This window comes from Corvus cornix, chromosome 6 (assembly GCF_000738735.6).
Source record: "Corvus cornix cornix isolate S_Up_H32 chromosome 6, ASM73873v5, whole genome shotgun sequence".
NCBI lineage: Eukaryota > Metazoa > Chordata > Aves > Passeriformes > Corvidae > Corvus > Corvus cornix.
Window position 1 is genome coordinate 35,746,246 of NC_046336.1, and position 20,489 is coordinate 35,766,734.

General features: G+C 55.5%; 2 protein-coding genes and 1 non-coding gene across 4 annotated transcripts; 2 read left to right on the forward strand and 1 right to left on the reverse strand.

Moving 5' to 3' along the window:
• Window positions 1–8,618: 8,618 nt before the first annotated feature.
• Window positions 8,619–12,031, reverse strand: EIF4EBP2 (eukaryotic translation initiation factor 4E binding protein 2). Its single transcript, XM_039554291.1, has 3 exons — window positions 11,840–12,031; window positions 10,977–11,153; window positions 8,619–10,894 (listed from the first exon to the last, which is right to left on the reverse strand). Exons 1-3 carry the CDS (start codon window positions 11,976–11,978, stop codon window positions 10,863–10,865), a joined length of 348 nt encoding a protein of 115 aa, XP_039410225.1. The 5' UTR covers window positions 11,979–12,031; the 3' UTR covers window positions 8,619–10,862.
• LRRC20 (leucine rich repeat containing 20) lies at window positions 11,523–20,227 on the forward strand. Of its 2 annotated transcripts, none has more exons than XM_039554288.1 (4): window positions 11,523–11,643; window positions 14,180–14,329; window positions 15,794–15,961; window positions 19,651–20,227. In XM_039554288.1, exons 2-4 carry the CDS (start codon window positions 14,200–14,202, stop codon window positions 19,800–19,802), a joined length of 450 nt encoding a protein of 149 aa, XP_039410222.1. In that variant the 5' UTR covers window positions 11,523–11,643; window positions 14,180–14,199; the 3' UTR covers window positions 19,803–20,227. The 2 variants fall into 2 exon arrangements, with proteins under 2 accessions (XP_039410222.1, XP_039410223.1); XM_039554289.1 differs by lacking the exon at window positions 11,523–11,643 and adding an exon at window positions 12,902–13,081.
• TRNAE-UUC lies at window positions 12,110–12,181 on the forward strand. The gene has a single exon. It is a non-coding gene; the product is annotated as a tRNA-Glu (tRNA).
• Window positions 20,228–20,489: the final 262 nt, after the last annotated feature.

Genomic DNA, 20,489 nt, shown 5'->3' on the forward strand with positions numbered 1-20,489 from the left:
AAGGAAAAATATATATATATAGGGAAGTTTTGAGTGTTTCAGAGCAGGCACTCATGGCTTTGGAGAGCTCAGGCAGCAAGCAGGAATGGGGCATCCAGCCAGGATGCTTTTTTTCCCCTAATTTTGCTCAGAACGGGTGCATCTTTTCAATAGTGAGCTGGATCGATCCTTCTGGGTTTGCTCCAGCATTCCCATGTTGGAGGATGGAGATTCCACCCCCAGTTTCGAGGCAGGCAACTTCTGTATCTCCTTAGTCCTTCTCCCCTCCCCACAGACAGCCACCTTCACCCTAAAACCCCCAGGGATATTTTCTTTTCCCGACAAACCACACCAAGAAATAACAGGCATAAAAGACGCCGGGCAGATTTGGAAATTGTCTTTCAAACCACAAAATGAATGGAGGGAGGAAATCACATCTCAGCTTCTTTCCCCACTCCCTGCTTCGGCTGGGGAGGCAAAACCAAGCAAGGAAAGTACTGAAATTACCCACAGTGGGTGCTCAGGGAAGCCATGGGAACTGCTCTAAAAAGCCACAGGAAGAGGGAAGTGCTAGCGTTATCCATACAGGAGCAGCTATTTACCGGTATTACTGCATCTGATGGGAGCAGGAGGGTTTACCATCCCCCAGTGCCCACTCTGCAAGCTGGGACACAAACTGGGATGAGTAGGGAAGCAAAACCCTCCCCGAGGAAAACAGATAAAATTACCTTGGCTGAAAACTTTCCCAAATATTGCTGGTGGCTGCGACGGGAAGAGATGCAATGAAGCCACCATCACAGGCCAGCCGAGGGAAACAGGAGCCCAGGAACCAGCCCGGCAGGGACCAGCCCACCAAAGGGCTCCGGATGAGCCCAAATATCATTCTTTTCCCCGTAACTGGACACAGTTAGCAAACACTGAGAAGCTCCTGCACTGGAACAGGACGCCCAGAGAAGCTGTCGATGCCTTAGCCCTCGAAGCGTTCAAGGCTAGATGGAGCTTGGAGCAACCCAGTCTAATGGAAGGTGTCACTGACCACGGCAGGGGGTTGGAACGAGATGATCTCTAAGGTCCTTCCCACCCCAAACCATTCTGGGATTCTGTGATTCCAGGTTAGGAGGCTGGGAAGCAATCCACATGGATTTTATGACAGCATTAGCCATCAGCCGTGGTGGGTTGGTTTTGAGCATCCCTTCCCTTGCACCACACGGAATTTGGGAGTTTCCTTTCTAGGAGAGAGAACGCAGAGACAACATCCCCCTGCACAGCATCCTGGCCTCTTGTCTGCACCTTCTCCTCCTTTTTCTGGGACAAACCCCAGAAATATTTCCCTAGCTGGCAGCTCATCCTTCACAGATCCCAAAGCCAAGCCTGAGATCAATTGTGGCCAAGGTTCCTGAACAAAGAGCCCATTTTCTCCCCAGCTGCCAAAAGAACCAACACCCTGCACAAGGGCATCCCACCAAACAAACCAGCAGTGTTCCTCTCCAGGTGTTTTGCCTAAATTCAAAGCACTGCTGATAAATTATTCTTGCTGCCTAAGGAGAAAGTGGAGCCTCCGGGTGGGCAAGGCAGAGGTGCTTCCCTTCCCCTCCAGACCCTGTTTCGCAACATCCAGCTCTGCCAAGCCTGGATGGGGAATGCCAGAGGAGCCGCCAGCAGCACTGGGAGCATCCCAAGAATGCCACTTGAGCAGCCCAAGAGATCGTGTGCGGAATCCCCAGCCTCTCCCACAGAAGTCAGGATGCTACAACAGTGCTCAGCCCACCACCTTCCCACCTCTCGGAGCCGCTCCTCTCCCCCTGCACCGGGCACAGGGGTTATTCCCACACCCAGGGACCTGGCAAGGACTCAAAGCCGGAGCAAACAATGGACTTAATATAGTGGGAGGAGGTCGGGCTGCAGCTGCAGGATGCATCTGCCCCGGCCACCGTGCCGAGGAGGAAACGTGCACTTGCCTGGCCGCCTCATTGTCAGCAGGAAATAAATCAAATAAATCTCCTTCCGTGCATCCTTGAGATATTTTATAGCTTTTAAAGCTCTTCTAAATGAAAAGCAAAGCCCTTTGGGAAGAAGCAGCAGCAACGGCAGCATCCTCCTAATGCATCCATCCTTCCTCGGTGTGGGGCAGCCCCTGTGGCTTTTCAGCATGGAGCCGGCGTGGATGCATCCTCAAGGGACCGAGGGGCACCCCTGGAGCACTGCTGAGCCAAGCAGGGAGGCAGGAAACACCACAAGCCAGCAGGAAACTCCAGTGCAGCCGGAGGGGCATCACCGGAGCCTGGAGGAAGTGCTGGAGCTGAGCCCCCCGCCCCAGCGTGCTCTTTAACCCTCTTTTTAAAAAAAACCCAGTGAAAATTAAATAACACACAAACAGCTTCTCTGGGAGAGCGTGCCTGTGCTGGGAGATATCCCAGAGCAGAGGCTGCATGGGAACCAGGCTCCTGTTGTTCCAGGTGATGCCGGAAGGAAGCGGCCCGGCTTCTTAAAAACACATAATAAAACAAAAAAGAAAGGTGAGAAGTAACACATTAAGCTGTGGATGATTTGGAACGTGCTGTACACCCACCAAGCTGTGAGGGTAAAATAAGGCAAAGAATCAAAACGCCTCAAATCAACCCAAAAGCACTTTGCCATGGGCAGGAAAAGGCCTTGGAAGGGCACCTTTGCAGCAGACAGCTCTGCTTTCACGAGCCTTGACTGATTCATTAATATCTTTAAAGGAGCAAAAGTGACCGCCCTCCATCCTCACGACCTCCTCGGAGAGCCAGCAGTGACAGCCAAAACTATAACTCAAAAAGCAGCATTTCCTAGAAAGTCCAGAGGTATTTCCCAACCAGGCCGGGATCGGTGCTGCCGATTCCCCCTGTGCCCCGCGCTCTACCACCGGCATCTGCCGAGCAGTGCAGGAAAGCATCGGTGGGATGTCTGCCCCCAAGTCCAAGCGGGAGCATCCAGAATAACGAGGACCAGGCATTTCCCACCCCCTCCCAAACATGCTCCTGTCCTTTGGCAGAAAACCGAGTGCTACATCCCCGTCCTCCATGGGACCAACCTGCCTTTAGTTACTGGATTTAAAACTCCTCACCCTGAAGCCAGGGAAAGCTGTTTGAGACAGGGTACGGAGGAGAAAAAAGCCACCCCCAAAATGGGGATGGCAATCTGCTCCCTGCCATGGAGGTGACCATCGATGAGGAGGAATCTATTGGGAATGGTATCCAGGCTGCAGCCCTTCTTCACAAACCTGGTTTGCATTATTAATCAGCATTATTAACCTTCCTTGCTAAGCACAGCCTGGGAGGAATTAAGACCCTGGAAGTGTTTGACGGGGCTCGGAGCAACCTGGTCTAGTGGAAGGTGCCCATGGCAGCGAGTGGAATGAGACAACCTTTAAGATCCCTTCCAAACCGTTCAGTGACTCCATGATTTTGCAAAGAGCCCACCTGTAACTGCTGCCTCACACCCAGCTTTTAAGGCCCCCCTGGCAGGTTCCCTGACACATCCCACCAGTCCCTGGGGCGCTGCTTTTTGGGCAGGCAGGAGATGCTTGGTTGCTTGCTGTTGAGGTGAGGGGTTTTATCACTGAGCAGCAATGGAAAGAGGAACAAAGCCCTGGCTCAGAAGAACCAGCGTTGCCAGTTGTGCCGTCAGCTCGCTGCCAGTGGTTTCAAGGTCTGTGAGCACGCTCGCTGAAGTGTTTCCTTTCAGTAGCACAAAGGAAAAACAAAATAAAAAGCCCTAAAACATGAAGATAAAGGCTGGGGGCATCTCCAAAGAGACCAGTGACCTGTGGGCAAAGCTTTTGTCCAACGCCAAGCAGTCCCCAACTTGCCAGGAAGCACCGCAGCCCCACAACGAAACCAGATCTGCCAAGCTTTTCCCCGCCAGAGGTTCTCCGGTGTGACCCCACTCCAGCTGGCAGAGGGGAGCGGGGTGTCCCCAAGGGTGGGGAACTCAGGCTGGCCCCCCCAGCACAACCCCCTGCTCCCAAGCCCGGGATGGCCAGCGCCACGCGGAGCCGGCCGGGGCGTTTTGGGAAGGCGAGGGCTATGATTTTGTGCTATTCATAGCTAACCACGGCTCCCCTCCCAACGCGGGGAAGGCTGCCGGAGCAACGGGACGGCTCCATTTACACGGGGCCGCTTTTCCACGCCGGGATCCGCTGCAGACCACACCTTTCCCAGGACAAGCAGCACCTTATGCACGCCAGCACCGTGGTTTGGGACGCAGTAGGACACGGAGCTCACGCTCCCAGGTCTCCTCTCCCCTGTCCTGCTCTCTGAATAAATAAAGCAAAAATCAAGCAAACCCCAAGGGAGTTTTGCTCACAACAGAGACCTGCCCATTATTTTTAGGCTCCGTGTCATTCGTGCAGAGACATAATCACTTCCTGCCTTCCAGGAAGGAAATGTCCCACCACCGTTGCCTGTCTGCCTCTTCCTCAGGCAATGCCCCCAGCCCAGCCACACCAAAACTCGCTGTTTTCTCCCATCCAGGGCAGGAAAACAACGGGGGCACAGCTCGGGATGTGACGGGTGCCACGGCCAGGAGCGCTGCGGGAAGAGGAGGGGGTGTTCGCTCCCCCAGCACTAAGAGGATGCACCGGGGAAAGGGCAGGGAAGCAGGTCCGGAAAAGTCCGGCAGCCATCGGAAGCGCAGCCTGGACGAGGTTTCTGGAAGTTTTCAGCCCCGAGAAGCGGGGCAGGAGCTCAGCGGGAGCAGGCAGCCTCGATCCTAGGACATCCTCTGCGGCAGCGAGGGTGACTCCGACCCGCACGGGGCTGGGAGCCCACCGGGCTCTGCGCCACCCCCCGCACGTGCCAGCGGGAAACCCATCCCAGGCTTCCCGCTCCTCCCGTGCTCCCTAAATGGGAGGCTGCCGAGCCAAACCCCAGACCTCGGCTACAGCTGCTCCTCTTCCTCCTCCATCTTCATCCTCCAGCAGGGAGCCATCCCGCACCTCCCCCCCGCTTCAGAGCCTGCTCTCCAAGCGGCTTTTGGGGGTGCAAGGGAGGCACAACCAAGAGATGCAAATCCCAAAACTCACTCTGGGGGACTCGAGCCACAGCAGGCACAGCCGGCACCGGCCGACAGCCGTGCTGGGCTCCCAGCCCGGTGGGGGTGGCTTCCGGGCCAAAAGAGGGAGAGAAAAGCCCCTTTTAAATAGCAAACACAACTGCAAAGGCAGGAGAGGTGGGATCCGCGGGGCGGATGCTGAGCCTTAAAACTAGTGATCCGTCTATTTTCCAGAGGTTTAAAGCCCAGCGCTGGCTCCGGATAAACCCCCCTCGCCATGGCTGAGGCACCTCATGGCCACGCTGTGGAGTCTGTGCTCCAGGGGCAAAATAAACCTTCCCCCCATTGTCCCACCCGTCTTGGCTTGGGGGGACACACCCAGCGGGGACCCCCGCCCAAGAAGCCCCCCGAGTGCTCATCACAAACCCCCCCGGAGGGTGGGGGGGCACCATCGAGGGCTGGTCCTGCCACCTCCATCCCCTTCCCACCGCACCGGGCCGAGAAACGAGCCCCACCACCCCGGGGGAGGGGATGAGAGGGGCAGCCGGTCCCGGGGGGGCGGATGAGCGGCCCGGGGGTCGGGTAATGCTCGGCCCCGGCGTGGCGGGAGGATGCCCGGGACTGGGGACGGGGCGCAGAGCGGGCAGGACGCCCGGTCCCGGGGGTTGGAGGGGGGAGAACACCCAGTCCCGGGGGCCGGGAGGAGAATGCCCGGCTCGGGGGGGCAGGGATGCCCAGTCTCGGCGGGGATACGGTACCTGGGGGGCTCCGGGCTCAGCTCCCGCGCCGGGCCGGCCGCGCCGTCGGGCGCCCCATGGGGGCGGCGGGAGCGGTGGCGGGAGCGCAGCCCCGCGGCCGCGCCGACCGCCGGCGCCTCGGCGGGGGAGGGACCGGGGCGGGCACCGGGACGGGGCCGAGGGGCGTCCGGGACCGCCCCCCGCCCCGGGACACGCCCCCGGCACCGCCCCCTGCGCCCCCAGCGCCGCCGGGACACCCCGGGCCAGGGCACCGGCAGCTCGGGGACACCCGGCACGCAGCACCCGGTACCAGCAGCATCCCCCAAACACAGCCCTGTCCCCTCAGGAAGCCCTGACGTGCATCCTCAATCGTCTCGGGGACCCTCAGCACACAGCAACCCCCCAGCACACTGATCCTTCCATCATCTCCTGGTGACAAACCAGAGAGGAGTTGGGACAGAGAGGGGACTGTCAGACGCCACCACCCCAGCCAGGTCTGCAGTTTTGGGGGCATCAAGGTACTGCCGGCACCTCTCAAAGCCAAAAAGTGTTTTTTTCTTCCCAGAAATGGGAGACAGAGATGTGTGTGATGGAAGCCCGGGCAAGGGATACTGGGCTGGATCTGGTGTGAGGTGACATGCAGGAACTGGTGTGAGGTGACACGCAGGGGGCCGCTGCCCCTCGGCTTTCAGAGAGTCACAGACTGTTTCGGGTTGAAAGAGACGTTAAACTTCAACTAATTCCACCTCCCTGCTGTGGGCAGGGACAATTTCCACTATCCCAGGTTGCTCCAAGCCCCCGTCCAACCTGGCCTGGGACACTTCCAGGGATCCAGGGGCAGCCACAGCTTCTCTGGGAAACCTGTGCCAGGACCTCGCCACACTCACGGGGAAGAATTTTTCTCCAATATCCCATCTATCCCTGCCCTCTGGCAGTCCAAAAGCATTTCCTCTTGTCCTGGCACTCCATACCCTTGTCCAAAGTCCCTCTCCAGCTCCCTTGGAGCACCTTCAGGCACTGAAAGAGGCTCTAAGGTCTCCCTGGAGCCTTCTCTTCTCCACATGAGCACCCCCTGCTCTCCCAGCCTGTCTCCATAGGAAGCATCAGGGCAGCTCCAGACCCCCAAGTCTCAGAGCCATCCCTCCTTGCTCGGGCCACTCAGACTCCAGGGAAACAAGGCTGCTGCCCACCCGGCTGCTTCCCAGCACCCTACAGGCACCATGGTGGGCTCTTGCCATGGCTCCGCCAGGTCAGGTATCAGCAGGTCCAGCACCCAGCTCCGCTCATGTCCTGCTGGAGTCCGCCGCACAGAGTGAATCCATCAGGCGACTTCAGGCTTCCCTCATTGCCATGGAAAGGTGCTATTTTAGCTAATCCATAAAAACCCCAGTCCTTTCAGCTCCCACCTGCCTTCCCACATCCCATTTGGGTTGAAACAGTGGCTCTCGGAGGCCCCAGGTAGAACCCCAACCCCACTTCCCCCTGAGCTGCCCCCAGCGTTACAGCCTTGCCCACACCCAGCACCACCCACAGCTGCCGTGCTGCTCCAAATCGGTATTTATGGGACACCAACACGGCAAAGGAAAAGGAGACAAGCGGCATTAACACGTTCACCAGCACTGGGAAGGAGGGCCAGGAATGTAAACGCAGCCCAGAGCTAGTCCGAAAATGGTAACAGCTGGAAAGCAAGGCTGGAAAGTTTGTTCATCGGGATCTGAGATCCTAGCCAGGCTCCCAGCATCCAGCTCAGCCAAAATACCCTGCCCTCAGCTGCTCTGCCGCATTTACGGTCCTAGATTGAAATGTTACAACTTTAAAAATTGATTTTATTTTAATTCTCCGTTTTAAGATCTCAAATCAGTGTCTAGAAGCACACCAAAATCCAGGGGTACACACACACACACACCCCCCTCACTAGGGGAGCTTGGGGAGCTGGGATTCACAAATAAACAGCACCCCAAAATTTGGGAGGGAACCAGCTGTCACCGGCATTGCACGGGCAAAACCAGACCCAGGGAAAAGAAGCTCCCAAATGCCTCGTCAGCAACTTTCCCGTCGTGTTCCTCTCGGCACGCACGCTCCAAATTTCCCTGACGCTGCAGAATTAGACTGCTGCAGTATGAGCAGAATCCACGGGAGGTCATGGCAGGACCACTCCGAGTGCAGCCGAGGCAGGGTGCACCAAGAGGCCCCCCAAACCCTTGGAGATGCCCTCCCGGCTTCGCCCCTGGGATCTGAATGCTTTGGGAATGTGATGTGCCACTGTGGTATTTCACACACAGAGCCAAGGTGTCCTCAAGGGATGCATCCCCAAGAAGTGATGCTGGTGGTTTGCTGAGGCACCCACAAAAATTTGGGGGCACCCTCTGCAGCCAGAGGGAGGGGACATCCCACTGCTGCCATCCCTCAGCACCCTAGTGGGGGAAAAGGCTTTTGCTGCTCAGACCCCTCCCCAATTAGAGTGGATGGTATAAAAGAGACTGACCTGGTTTTAAAAAATCTAAAAATGTATTAGTGTAATTTATTAACATATATTAATGGTGTCCCATCCCTGAAGGGTTCAAGGCCAGCTTGGTGGACACCTCCCACTAGACCAGGCTGCTCCAAGTCCCATCCAACCTGGCCTTGAACACTTCCAGGGATGAGGCAGCCACTAGAGAGAGGACAAATGATCAGTTTGGGACAGTTTTGCACATGGGAGACCTACGGGAAAACCAGGTTCCTCTGTGTGTGACATTTTGCAATTAAACCCTCAGCTGCTGGTTCGGGGTTTGACCTTTCCCTGCTCTCTGGGCGTGACTGGGGGACGGCCCATGAAGGGAGTTTCCTCCAAAGGGAAGGGAAAATTGTCCCCACCCCCCTGAATCATAGTCCAAATCACCTCGATTTAGTAGAACCAAGATATTTATTGATCTCACTGTAACAGCAACCACCGGCGAGAGCTTTTCTCCTCCCAAACACCTGCTTGAAGAGACGGTAAAAAACAACAGAAATCCCAAATGGATCCCTTGACTAGCAGAGGAACGCCCTGGCGAGGCCAGGCACTCCCTCCCTGCTCAGCCCCGAACCCGCTTACAAAAGAGAACCGGGAGAAAGTCGCTAGGATGGGGAACGGAGACAAAAGGAGGTTGTGAAAGGGGGTGTTTAGAGAAAAAAAAAAAATGGAAAAAATTAAAAGGTTTCCCTCCGGCTCCTGTCCATTAAGTCACATTGTCCTTGGATATTGTCTAATTATTTTTGGCTTGCAGAGCAGGTTTCCCAAAACGAGCAGCTGTGCTGAGGGCGCCAGGTCCCTGCATCCACGGTGGCTGTCCCCGCTCTGCCAAGGATATCCTTGCACCCTGCCCCTGCCCCTCCCTCAATCCGAGGGCCTAACCGACTTCCTAGGATCTTCGCTCCAAGGAAGATATATTTATTTATATATAATATATATATTTGTGTGTGTCTTATCACCACCCACCCACACGCAGATACATATTTCTACTCGCACTCACTCACTCGTGCGCCTACGGCGGCCGGGCTACGCATTCACCTCGCCTCCCACGCGAGGGAAAGGATGGGAAAGACAACCCATTCCCTGGGGTTGTGCTTTTGCTTTTTCCTCTCCCACCCCCAAAGCTTTTTCCTCTCCCACCCCCCTCCTTGTGAGAAAAGCAGCTGGAAGATGGGAGCTCGCCACCAGCGCTGCCCCGTGCCAAACACACCTAGAGAAATAAATTATGGGATGGAAAGTGCACAAAGCCTGTGGGATGTCCCTCTCCCCAGCACAGGTCCCCAGGGTTGGGTACCGAGGTGAGGGGCAACCCCAGCAGGGGAGGGAGGATGGATGGAGCAGGCACTCAGGTGGGGGCTGATAAAATGGCACTTGAGAAGGTTGTGGAGGTGGTGATGGCTCCCAACAGGCAGTAAAAAATCGAAACTGGGGGGGGCTGGTGGGATTAGGGGGTGCAGCCCAGCACCACTGCGGCCACGCACGGCCTTGCCCAGCGCTGCTTGTCAGGGCGAGACTCGCACGGAGGGAGCGGGAAAAATAAATCCCATCTCCAGGGGAGGCTCAAGACAGCCATGCCATGCCAGGCTGGCAAAGGGGAGGTTAACGTGGAAATGCCTTATCCATGACAGCATGCTCCGGATGGGAGAAATCCCATCCTGAAAACTTAAGCAGAGGATGGCATCGATGGCAGCACCCTGAGAGCAGAGCGCCCCATCCCTGTGGTGTCTGGCGAGCCCCCACAGCCCCCAGGGACACCCAGTGATTCCTGAGACATCCAACGGCACCAGAGGGATCTCCCCCCTGTGGGATTCACATTTTAAAGGGCCGGGGGGTAAAAAAAAACCCGAGCACTACAAGCACTTCTCCAGAGGCATTTGGCCCCAGCCCGGAAGGAGTCGTTGAGGGTAAAGTGCCCCTTTTTAGTACCAAAAAAATAAAAGCAAGGGGGTTTTATAACATATGGCTACATTGCTGTGAGTCCTGGCTGGTGGGTTGGGGACACAGCCCCTGGCTGGAGGGCCAAGATGGAAAAAGTCTGGGTAAGGAGGGATGTGATCACGCTGGCTGATGCCATCAGGGACTACACCGGACCCCTGGAGCACTGAAGGAAATGGGCTCCCAGCGTCATCCTCCGCTGAATGCCAGCACAACCCAGGGGAACTCAAAAAATACCCTCCCCTGGGGCGCGAGCAGGCGCACGGTTTTAGGAGTGGTGTTTCCCCCTCCTCCTGACAGGCTGCCCAAATTTTCCAGGAGAAGGGGTGACGCAGCTCCAGAACACCAAGCTGCTGGCAGTGGGTGGTTTGGGTAACAAGAGGGGAATTTTAGGGCAGCAGAAGAGGCAAAGGGATGTTTTAAAAAGAAGCCTGGTGGAGATCAGGCTGCTGGCGGGAAGAAGAGGAGGAACAGGGCCGGATCCAGAAGGGATGCTCCGTCCGGCACATGCTGGGACCAGTCACCCACAAAAGGGGAGAAGACAGAGCTGCACTCCCCCCAAAAAAAGAGGGGGAGGAGACAGGCGGGGAGGGAGACACTGGTGGGGAGCGCTGCCACCTCCGCCTTGCCGGGACGGATCCTGCTAAGCCGAATGGGGGGTGCACAGGTCTGGGGAGTCGCTGCCTCTCCGTGGTTCCCACTCAGATATCCATCTCGAACTGAGCATCGTCCCCTGGCAAGAGGCAAGGAGAGCAGCGTTAGGGGGCTTCTCCTCCACCCCAAATCCGCCCTGCCCCACCCTGGGGGTCCCTTACCCATGGATGGCTTGCCCTCCTGGTGGTTCAAGCTGTTGGCGTCCGCTTTGGTCTCCTCGCCGGCCTCGCCGGGGCTGGTGACGCCGGGAATATTGGGGAGGTGACAAGGCGGGGTCTTGGCCATGGGGGAGTTGCGGCGGTCCAGCAGGAACTTGCGGTCGTAGATGATCCGGGTGCCTGGGGGGAGGACGGGAAGAGAGTGGGGGAATCCGGTTCGGCAGCGCTTGTTTGCTGAAGGAGTTTCCCGGCGGGACGGGCGCCCGGCCAAGGTTCTCCGCCAGGGATCGGCGGGGAGGGGTGGGGGAGTGCGCCGCCGCTCTGCCCGCTCTTATCTGGGCACGACAGGCGATAATTCGGCGCTGGCCAAACACCCCGGCGGCAACTGGGTCCCGGCTGTCCCGGGGCGCTCAACGCTGTCCCGCCGCAGAGACCTGGCAAACTCACGGCAGGGGTGGGAACGCGTCCCGGGGATGCCGATGGATGTGGCACCCCGAAATACCACGCGTCCCTCTCCCCTGCACACGGACGAGGCACGTCACGACCCCGCGGTGCCGGGGCGGGGTCGGGCCGAGGCATCGAGTCCCCGGTGCCCGGGTCCCACCGGGAACTTCCTGCCACCCCGTCCCGGGATCCAGCTGCCACCCCGCCGGGACCCTCCGCGCTCCCGGTACGTCCCGGAAAAACAATAAACCCATCTCCACGCGTGTGCTTCGAGGAGAACAGGCGGCAGACGCTATATATCAGCGACATATAGGCGGGATATAGGCGCGATAGGCACGGCGCTCCCGCGACACGCGGCGGTCCCGGCGCGGGCTGGCCCGGGCGCGCTCCCCCGGAGGCCCCGGCGGGCGCGGCGCTTTTACCTCCCGGTGTGGTGGAGAAGAGCGTCCCGCCGGGGGTGGTGCAGTAGTCGGCGGGGAGCTGCGCGGCGTCGCTGAGCGTGACGGTGCGGGTGGGGATGGCCCGGCTCTGGCTGGGCTGGCGGCCGCCTGCGGACGACATGGCCCCGCTCGGCCCCGCGCTTTGTCCCCGCCGAGCGGCGCGGGCGGAGCGGCCCCGCCCCGCCCCCCTCACCGCCCCCTCACCGCCGCCGGCAGGGGGCAGGCGCGGCGCCGCGCGAGCCTCTCCGCGCCTCCCACGTGGTCTAGCGGTGAGGATTCCTGGTTTTCACCCAGGCGGCCCGGGTTCGACTCCCGGCGTGGGAAGACAGGTCTTTTCTTTTCCTGGGGGGAATGGGGTGCGGGAGGCGGTGTTTTGCCGTTCCGTCCTGTACGGGATTGTTTTGGCTAGACAGCTCTTTTGTTAGAGCTGAATAAAGTCACCGGGAAAAGGAATGGATCAACATATCCCAAACCAGGAAAGGGGATGCATCCCCAAATCCCAAACAAGGAAATGGGGTGCATCCCCATATCCCATATCAGGAGAGGGGATGCATCCCCGTGTCCCACACCAGCAAAGGGGATGTATACCCATATCCCATTCCAGGGAATAGCATTCATCTCCATATTCCAAACCAGGAAAAGGGCATGGATCCCTATATCCCAAATAAGGAAACGGGTTGCATCCCCTCATGCCAAACCAGGAAAGGGCATGCATCCCCACGTCCCGCACAAGGAAAAGAGACGCATGCCCGTACCCCAAACCAGGAAAATGGCATATCCAATACCAGGAAAGGGGATGCATCTAAATATCTCAGACCAGGAAAAGGGATGCGTCCCCATTTCCCAAACCAAGGAAGGAGATGAATCCCCAAATCCCATACCAGGAAAGGAGATACATCCCCATATTCCAAGCCAGGGAATAGGAGGCATCTACATACCCCAAAAGTACCATCCTGGAAAGATGGGAATCTCGCCCCTGAGGGACATGCCAGCCCCAGCACAGCCTCCCTCCCTCCCCTGGGAACACTGATCCCGCCGGTTATTTTTAGCATCCCTCTCCCAGAGGCCAGAGTGGCTGGTTTCTCCCTCCAGCCCTGGATCCCCCAGCCCGAAGCGCATTCCCGGCGGGACCGGCCGCCCGCATGCACAAGAGGATGGGCGAGGCAGTCGCCCGGGTGGCCAGGAAGGTGAACGACACGGTGGAGAACAAAGCGGATTCCCTGGGTAAGCCCGGCGCCCCGTCCCGGCTCCCGCTCGGGGCCCGGACAAGGATCGGGTATCCGGGAGCAGGGCTCTATTTTTCACTGCCACGGTCTAAAAAAAGCTGTCGGCGTTCCCTCCCCGCGGCTCTGGAGAAGGGAAAGGCTCCCCCAAAGGGCCCTCGGGCCCCCAGAGTTAGAGCAGGTTCACACATAGTCCCATGGGATATGTCCCTCCTTGCAAGCAGTGGCAGGAGCAGATTTTTCCCCATGTTGCCTTGTCAGATTTGTGTTTTCCCCAGTTTCCCCATTTCCAGCTGATATCTGACAGTGTGGCACAGTTCATCAAAGGAGAAAGATGAAAACCACTCATTTTTATTCCCGCTGGACTCCCAGCCCTGGGACATAAATCAGTGTGTGCCGGGAGCTGGAGCTTCATTGCTCAGGCTCTCCACATCCTCCTGAGAGAAACGTGGGAGGATGGAGCTCGCTCCATCAGCCCCCGCAGTGGCTTTGGGGAGGGGGCAGGAAGCAGAGCCCATCCCGGGGCTGGGATACAGGGCTTCCACCCCTGACATCTCCTGGGAGGGGAAACAGAAACAACTCAGGACAAAACCAAAAGGCCACGAGCTGAGAAGCACAACCAAATCTTTTTCCCCCTCCCCACTGCTTGCCATGGGACAACCACCCATGACCAGAAGGCCAGGAGAAATCCAGCCAGGAGCACGCCCAGGGAAATCCCTGCTCCATCCCCATCAGCAGTGGAAGAAGCATCCCTGCTCTGCTTAGCTATCCCCAGGGAATTAGGGACTCAGGGGAGCAGGATGACTGAAGTTATTAGACATGGGCAGGCTGGCTGGGGGTTTCCGAAAGGACGGTGCAGCCTGGAAGTCATTGCAATGTGATTTAGGGTTGAACACCTAAGTCAGAACAACCTTGGCATTCCTGATGGGATTCAAACTCAAAGTTTGTGGAGGTGACTGCCAAGATCCCCGTAATGGATAGGAGTACACAGGGCACAGCACTCGGGCAAATCGAGGATGAAGAGGTGGAAAACCAGGGGGATCCATGGCTCCATCCCAGCTGGTTGCACTATGAGGTGCCTGGGTCTCTCTGTGCGCAGATCTGGCCAACTGCAAACTGATGGCCTTCCCCGTTGGAATCTACAAAGCCATGAGGAGCGTCACCGAGGGGATCCATCGCATCTCCCTGGCCAACAACGAGCTCAAGTCCATCACTAGCCGATTCGTCACCACCTTCAGCCAGCTGACAGGTAAGGGACAGCCACTTCCAGTCCTCTGGGACACTCAAGGAACCCCCGGGTTGCTGCAGGGGGGGCAAAGCACCTGAGAGTCTCCCCTGAGCTCACACCCCATTACAAGCATTAGTTCAGACCCAAAAAATCCATTTTTCCTTATACTTTCTGCCCCTTGAAGGAAGAGGACACTGGTTCTGCTCTCACCCACCCTCCCAAACTGGTATCAGGCTGCTCCGGGGTCACTCATCGCCCTCCAGCTCCCTCCAAGGATGGGGCTGGGGATGGAGGGGAACAGGAAAGGCAGCCTGGGGATAACAGGGCATGGCAGAGACGGGGCAATCCAGGCTGTGCTGGCCAATTAGTCCTCATCTGAGACATCAGTGAGAGTTAATCACTGCAGGAGAGGGGAACGATCATCAGCACCACGGGGACACCTCCCTGTGGAGCCCAGAGAAAGCAGCCAGAGGCTAATCTGCTAAAAAATGGCCATGCAAGCACCCAGAGCATCCAGTATCACAGTATTGGACACCGGGGACAGTGCTGGGGATGCTCTGGCAGCTTCTAAAATCAATTTTGTTGCTACAACATACCACACAAATGCCACTGCGGTGGGTGCCTGGGGAGGCTTCCCTTGTTCTGGAGCCGGAGCATCATCTGTGAGAACACCCCTAGGCCAGGGAAAGGAAACTCATCGAGCAAAGGAAATCAATTTTCATTTTCTAGACAGCACAACAGGCCCTGAAGGGAAAAAAGTGGCCTTGTTCCCCAGCAAGGGCTTTGCTCCACCAGTGAAGCAATCACTCTGGCAATGAATGTGCTGGGTCTCAGCAGGGACAGACGCCCCAGGGCTGGGGACAGGCTGAATAAGGCAGGACCTATAAATACCAGGTATTAGCAGGGGCGGGGCAGCTTGTGTGTGTATTTATAGTGCAGAAAGCCCTGTGCCACTGGAGAAGGGCACTGGGACAGGGGGATTTGGGTTTTGTTCCCAGGAGTGCTGCTCCTGGCCCCACAGCTCATTTCTGGGGCATCACAGAAAAAAAAGCATCACAGACGGGTAAACTGTGGAGAACAGATATTTTTCACATATAAGACCCACCACTGTTTATCCCTCAGAAGGGGTTCAGGCACATGAATAAAGAGAGCCATGACAAATGTCCATCGGGGAGGTAATTGCACTGACTTTATGAGGAAATATTCCTTATTTTTTACAGAACCTGCTTGCAAAAGACTGCCCAATTTCATTAGCAAAGCCTGAGGCAAGCAACAAAAACATCACTCCTGAAAGTGGTATTCCCAGCAGGCAAAACTACAATGGTAATCACGGAAAACAGCAGAAAAAGAGCCCAATTTTTGGAGCTGGAATCCCACTAAGGGAGCCGGCAGTCCACGGGGGACAGAGGCTGTAAATCAAGCCGTGCATTAGTTATTTTCCCATCTTTTCCCCGGCATCCCACCACCTCCCTTCTCTCTTCCCAGAGCTCAACCTGGCAGGCAATTACCTGCACCGCCTGCCCGAGGAAATCACCTCCCTGCAGCACCTCCGGGACATCAACCTCTCCCGCAACAGGTTCCGGCGCTTCCCGGAGCCCTTGGCCACCGTCCCCACCCTGGAGACCATTGACCTGGAAGAGAACGAGATCGCAGGTGAGAAGGACCTTTTCCCACTGGAAAAAGGTGATTTAGCATCAGCCGGGGGGTGATGCTAAAGAGTCAGAGCCTGGTTAGCCACTTGCCTTTCCTGGTGTTCCCACCGCCTCCCAGGGAAAAGCTTTTGCAGGCACAGTGGGAGTCAAGCCCCATTCGAGCTGCCCTGTTCACCACGCTGGGGTGGAGCTCTTAAAGGCACCTCCAGCTGGGGTGACCGAAAATCTCCAGATTTCATTAAAATACCAGAGTTGATTGCAGAACCTGACCCCAGGAATGCTGGGCTGGGATGTTTACTGCCAAGCTTAGCAAGGACACGAGCCCACCTGGACATTTCCCAGAGCAAACAGGAGCTGTTTAACACTACAAAATCCCCTAAAAATTAAATTAAAGGAATGGCAAGAGATGCTCATCCCTCAACCCTGCAGCGGGACGAAAATCTTTCATGTGCAAAAGCTGAAGCCTTTGGAGTCTCCAAAAGCTGGGCAAAAGGGGCAGCTGCTGTACACAGATAAAAGGGGATTTATTTAGGATGCAGCTTTCAAAGAGCCCGGGCTGGAGCATCCCACAGCCCCCACGGATCCCCAGGGAGGCGAATATCGGAGCCCACTCAATGTTGCTGTTTTATCTGGGATTGCTTCAGCTGCTCTGGGAAAGCTGCTCCCTGCAACATGAGTTTTATTAACAGCCTCACATCAGCTGCTCCCTGGCTCTGCCCGTAGAAGCACTGGGATTAAAAACTGCTTCCATAGGAGCCAGAGAAAGACACGGCCTTTCCTCACCCCCTTTTTCTCTCCCACCTCCCAGAGAGAGCTGTCTCACTTTTAATTCTCTCCATCACTTTTTGAGTTGAAATGGCTGATTTCAATCCGACGTGGTCTCCAAAGAGCATTTTTCCCACTCGTTTTGTGCAAGCAGGATGCTGCAAGGAGGGAGTGCAGCTTTTTGGTGCCTCTTTCCCTGCTAAAATGCAGGGAGGAAAGGCTGCACCCAGGGTTGCACCCAGCCAGATTGATCCTGGGGGAGGGGGTGGCTTGAGAACTTGGCTGCCAGGGTTGGTCACCTCCCACCAGGCTCCCCTCGGCTGGGAGGTGTCCTCCAGATGTGGGGAAAGTGAAAACAGAGTAAAATTTAACAATTTCAAGCTAAAATGTTGTAAGGATATGTCTGAGTAGTGCACACGATGCTGTCTGGCTGCAGAAATAGGTGACATGAGCTTATTTTACACATTTTCTGGAAAGGGAAAAGGTAGAGACCAGAAAGCCAGAGGGTTTCAGCCCATTTTTCCAAGGAAACAAAATCCTGGGCAATCACATTGCTCCTGCCAGCCCTTCCCAAATAGATTCCAGGCTCCCCTGCACGTGAACTCGTGTTTATAAGGTCTCGGATCCCCTGGTTTGTGGTCCTGGGCCAGTGCTGGTCCTGCCTGTCCTCCTCTGCCATCCCAGGGATGCTGGAGAGGCTCCTGCCAGGGCTGCAAACCCGATTTAAAAGCTCCTGCTGAAAAAGGGCTGAGTGACCTGCTAAGACATATTGAACTGGAGGCAGTAGGTAATGTTTTCCAAAGGGAAACAGGAGTAAAAGGCAGATTAATTAATGCCTGCCTGGAGCCTGTGGGCTCTGTGAAAGGAGACATTCGGTGCCACAAGCCACCCTTTTCACCTAAATAAGCTCTTAACCCTGGACTGTAATTATGTGTATATTACTGTCAGAGCTTTTAACTCTTTCCCTGATTATTAGAGTGATATCAAACGAGCTTTTTAAGCTCCCAGATCCATGGGGATGTTTTGGTGCCTGGAGCTTCAGCTTCTCTTCCCCTTATTGCTTGATTAATGGTTTAATAGGGATGTTGTTGAGACTGCTGCCAAGGCTGGGGAGGTCACTGCTGGGGGCAACTCTGGTTATTGTCATCCTGAGAATGTCGAGATGGGACAAAGGGGAGTGATTTCAAACTGAGAGTACAGTTAGATGGGATATTGGGAAAAAATTCTTCCCTGTGAGGGTGATGAGGCACTGGCACAGAGAAGCTGTGGATCCCTGGAAGTGTCCAAAGCCAGGTTGGATGAGGCTTGGAGGAACCTGGGATAGTGGAAGGTGTCCCTGCCTCTATCCAGGGGGTGGAACTGGATGAGCTTGAAGGTCCCTTCCAGCCCAGACCATTCCATGATGGTGTCACTCGCTTATTGTCACATTCTGCTTTAATTATGTAAATGCCTTTTCCCTCCCTGTTTTTTGCTCAACTGGTGAAGCCAGTTGAAGGCTCAGATGCAAGTGCCTCATCCACTGGGAAGGCAGCAAGTGATGCTTTGGGTTGTCTTTAGAGGAATTTGTGGCTCCCATGGCACAACCCTACAGCTACAGGCTGCACTGTGTGCCCTGCCTGTCCCTTCATGCCAGGGGTGAATCACTGCTCCTTACCTGGAATTAAGGTGCAGAGCTGAGCTTTTCCCAGCCTGGGAAGGTCTTGGTCCCTAAAATACTTTCCTTAACTCCCTAAGTTAAGCAAAATGAGCGAAAGCACTTTTAACTTTATCATGCTGCATGAGAGGATGATTAAATTTCTTATTCTCTGCTGCATTAGAAGATGATTAAATAGGAAGACCTATGAAAAAAAAATGTGCATCAAGGGGAAAAAAAAAAAGCAAAATGATAGAGGGGAATGGCAATGAACAAATCTACCATGAAGAAGAGTTATTAAAAAAATTCATGCGAAGCTCTGCCTGAGGAGAGATGCACTCCTAGGGAATTTGTGTATGGAAAATAGCACCATTTTCTGGAAAAGAAAGAGCAAAAAAACAAAGGTGTCAGAGTGTTTGAGTCTTTTTCCAGCATAAAATAAGTTTCATGGTTTAAAAATCACATAATCATCTACCAGATATAATTACAACACCACGATTCTGCTCCAGGTGCTGGCAGAAGAAACAGGAGCTGGGATATAAAAGGCTCTTGTCATTTTGGTGGCCAAATTAAAAAGAAATTGGTTTTTATAAATCAGACAGATGGACTTTGCAAGCCCAAAATATTGTGAATTGTAGCAAAAAAGCTAAATCTATCACCTTTTAATGAGCTTAATGGTTATGTTTTCATATCAGTCTCATTCCTCTGCTCTCAGTGGATTCACATTGGGACCATCCAGGAGACCTGCGCCTTTTCTTTAACGCAGAGTTTGTAAATGTAATGTTTTCTAAAGGACAACACCCAATTCATGGAAATTGCAAAATAGAAGGGTGCCTGTTGATGGCTGAGAGCCATTTTGCAGCCTATCCAACGAGGGCAAAGACCACGTGCCCTCCTGTTAGCTTGGAGAGGGCTCCTGGGCATTGCAACACCAGGAATAAAATCAGGGAATAAGTCTTTGAATCCCAGTTTAGGGTCCCAGCAGGGGTTTTATTAGGACTGGGAGAACTGGAGGGCAGTGCCCACATCGGATATCTCGGTGTTTGCACCTTGCCAACACTTTCCATAGAATCACAGGGTCATTTAGGTTGGAAAAGACCTCTAAGATGATCGAGTCCAACTGATAACCATTTGCCTGAGCAGTTGGACAAATTAATATTTCACTGTGCTTCTGTTTTGATCAAAGCCTGCAGACCAGCAGGAGCAGGGTTTGCTGCAGGCTGTCCATCAAGTGCAGCTTTCATCCCTTCCTCCCCTCCAGGATGGATTCTCACCTCCGTGCTCTTTTCCAGAGGTGCCGACGGATCAATTGGCCTCCATGGCATCCCTGCGGAGCCTCAACCTGCGGGCGAACCCTGTCGGCCCCGAGGTGCGGCTGCTGGTCCGGCCCCTCGTTCCCTTTGACCTGCTGCTGTCTCCAGAGGAGCCCATCCCTAAAGCCTGACAGGATCCCGGGGTGCCCGAGCTGTCCCAAGGGGTGACTGCCCATGAGAGTGGTTTGGCTTAGGTCAGTCCCTGCTATGCCCCTGTTTCTGTCCCAAAGCTGCAGCCAGCAGGTCCCAAACCCGAGCGAGTGCCTCATTTTTCCTAAATTAAAAGCAAGCAGTGGGGCTCCCCCGTGAAGGGATGGCTCTGCCCGATCCCGACCCAAGGAATCTCCTGCTTATGTGTTTTGGGGATGCGGAGGAGCTGCAACACTTGTGGTAGGAGGCGTGGGTGAAGTTGCAGAGGGAGCTGGATGTTCACCCTCCCACCTGGGCAGTGATGGCGAGCAGCTGGGATGGTGGAGAACATCCCTGCGGCTGTAAGGGCTCTCCCTGGAATTGCTGACGTGGTGTGCCAAGTGCCTGATTAAATGCTTTCCTGTTACTTCGGGGGGTTTGTATCTGATTAAATTCGAATCACCAGTCTTGTCCTTAAAGCAGCCCCTTCACAAAGGTGCTCACTGCAGCCTCCAGCTGGATTCTGCCCAGACCCAAGGAGTATTTCCCTGGAAAAATCCTTGTTTTCAAAGGAATTTTTTTCCCTTCAGTTTTTTTTCACCGTGGAAATCAAAGCAATCCAATGCCAGTGGGTGCCCACACTCTGCTCACCCCGTGGCTGTCCCCAGAAGTGTGTGCCCACCTCTCGG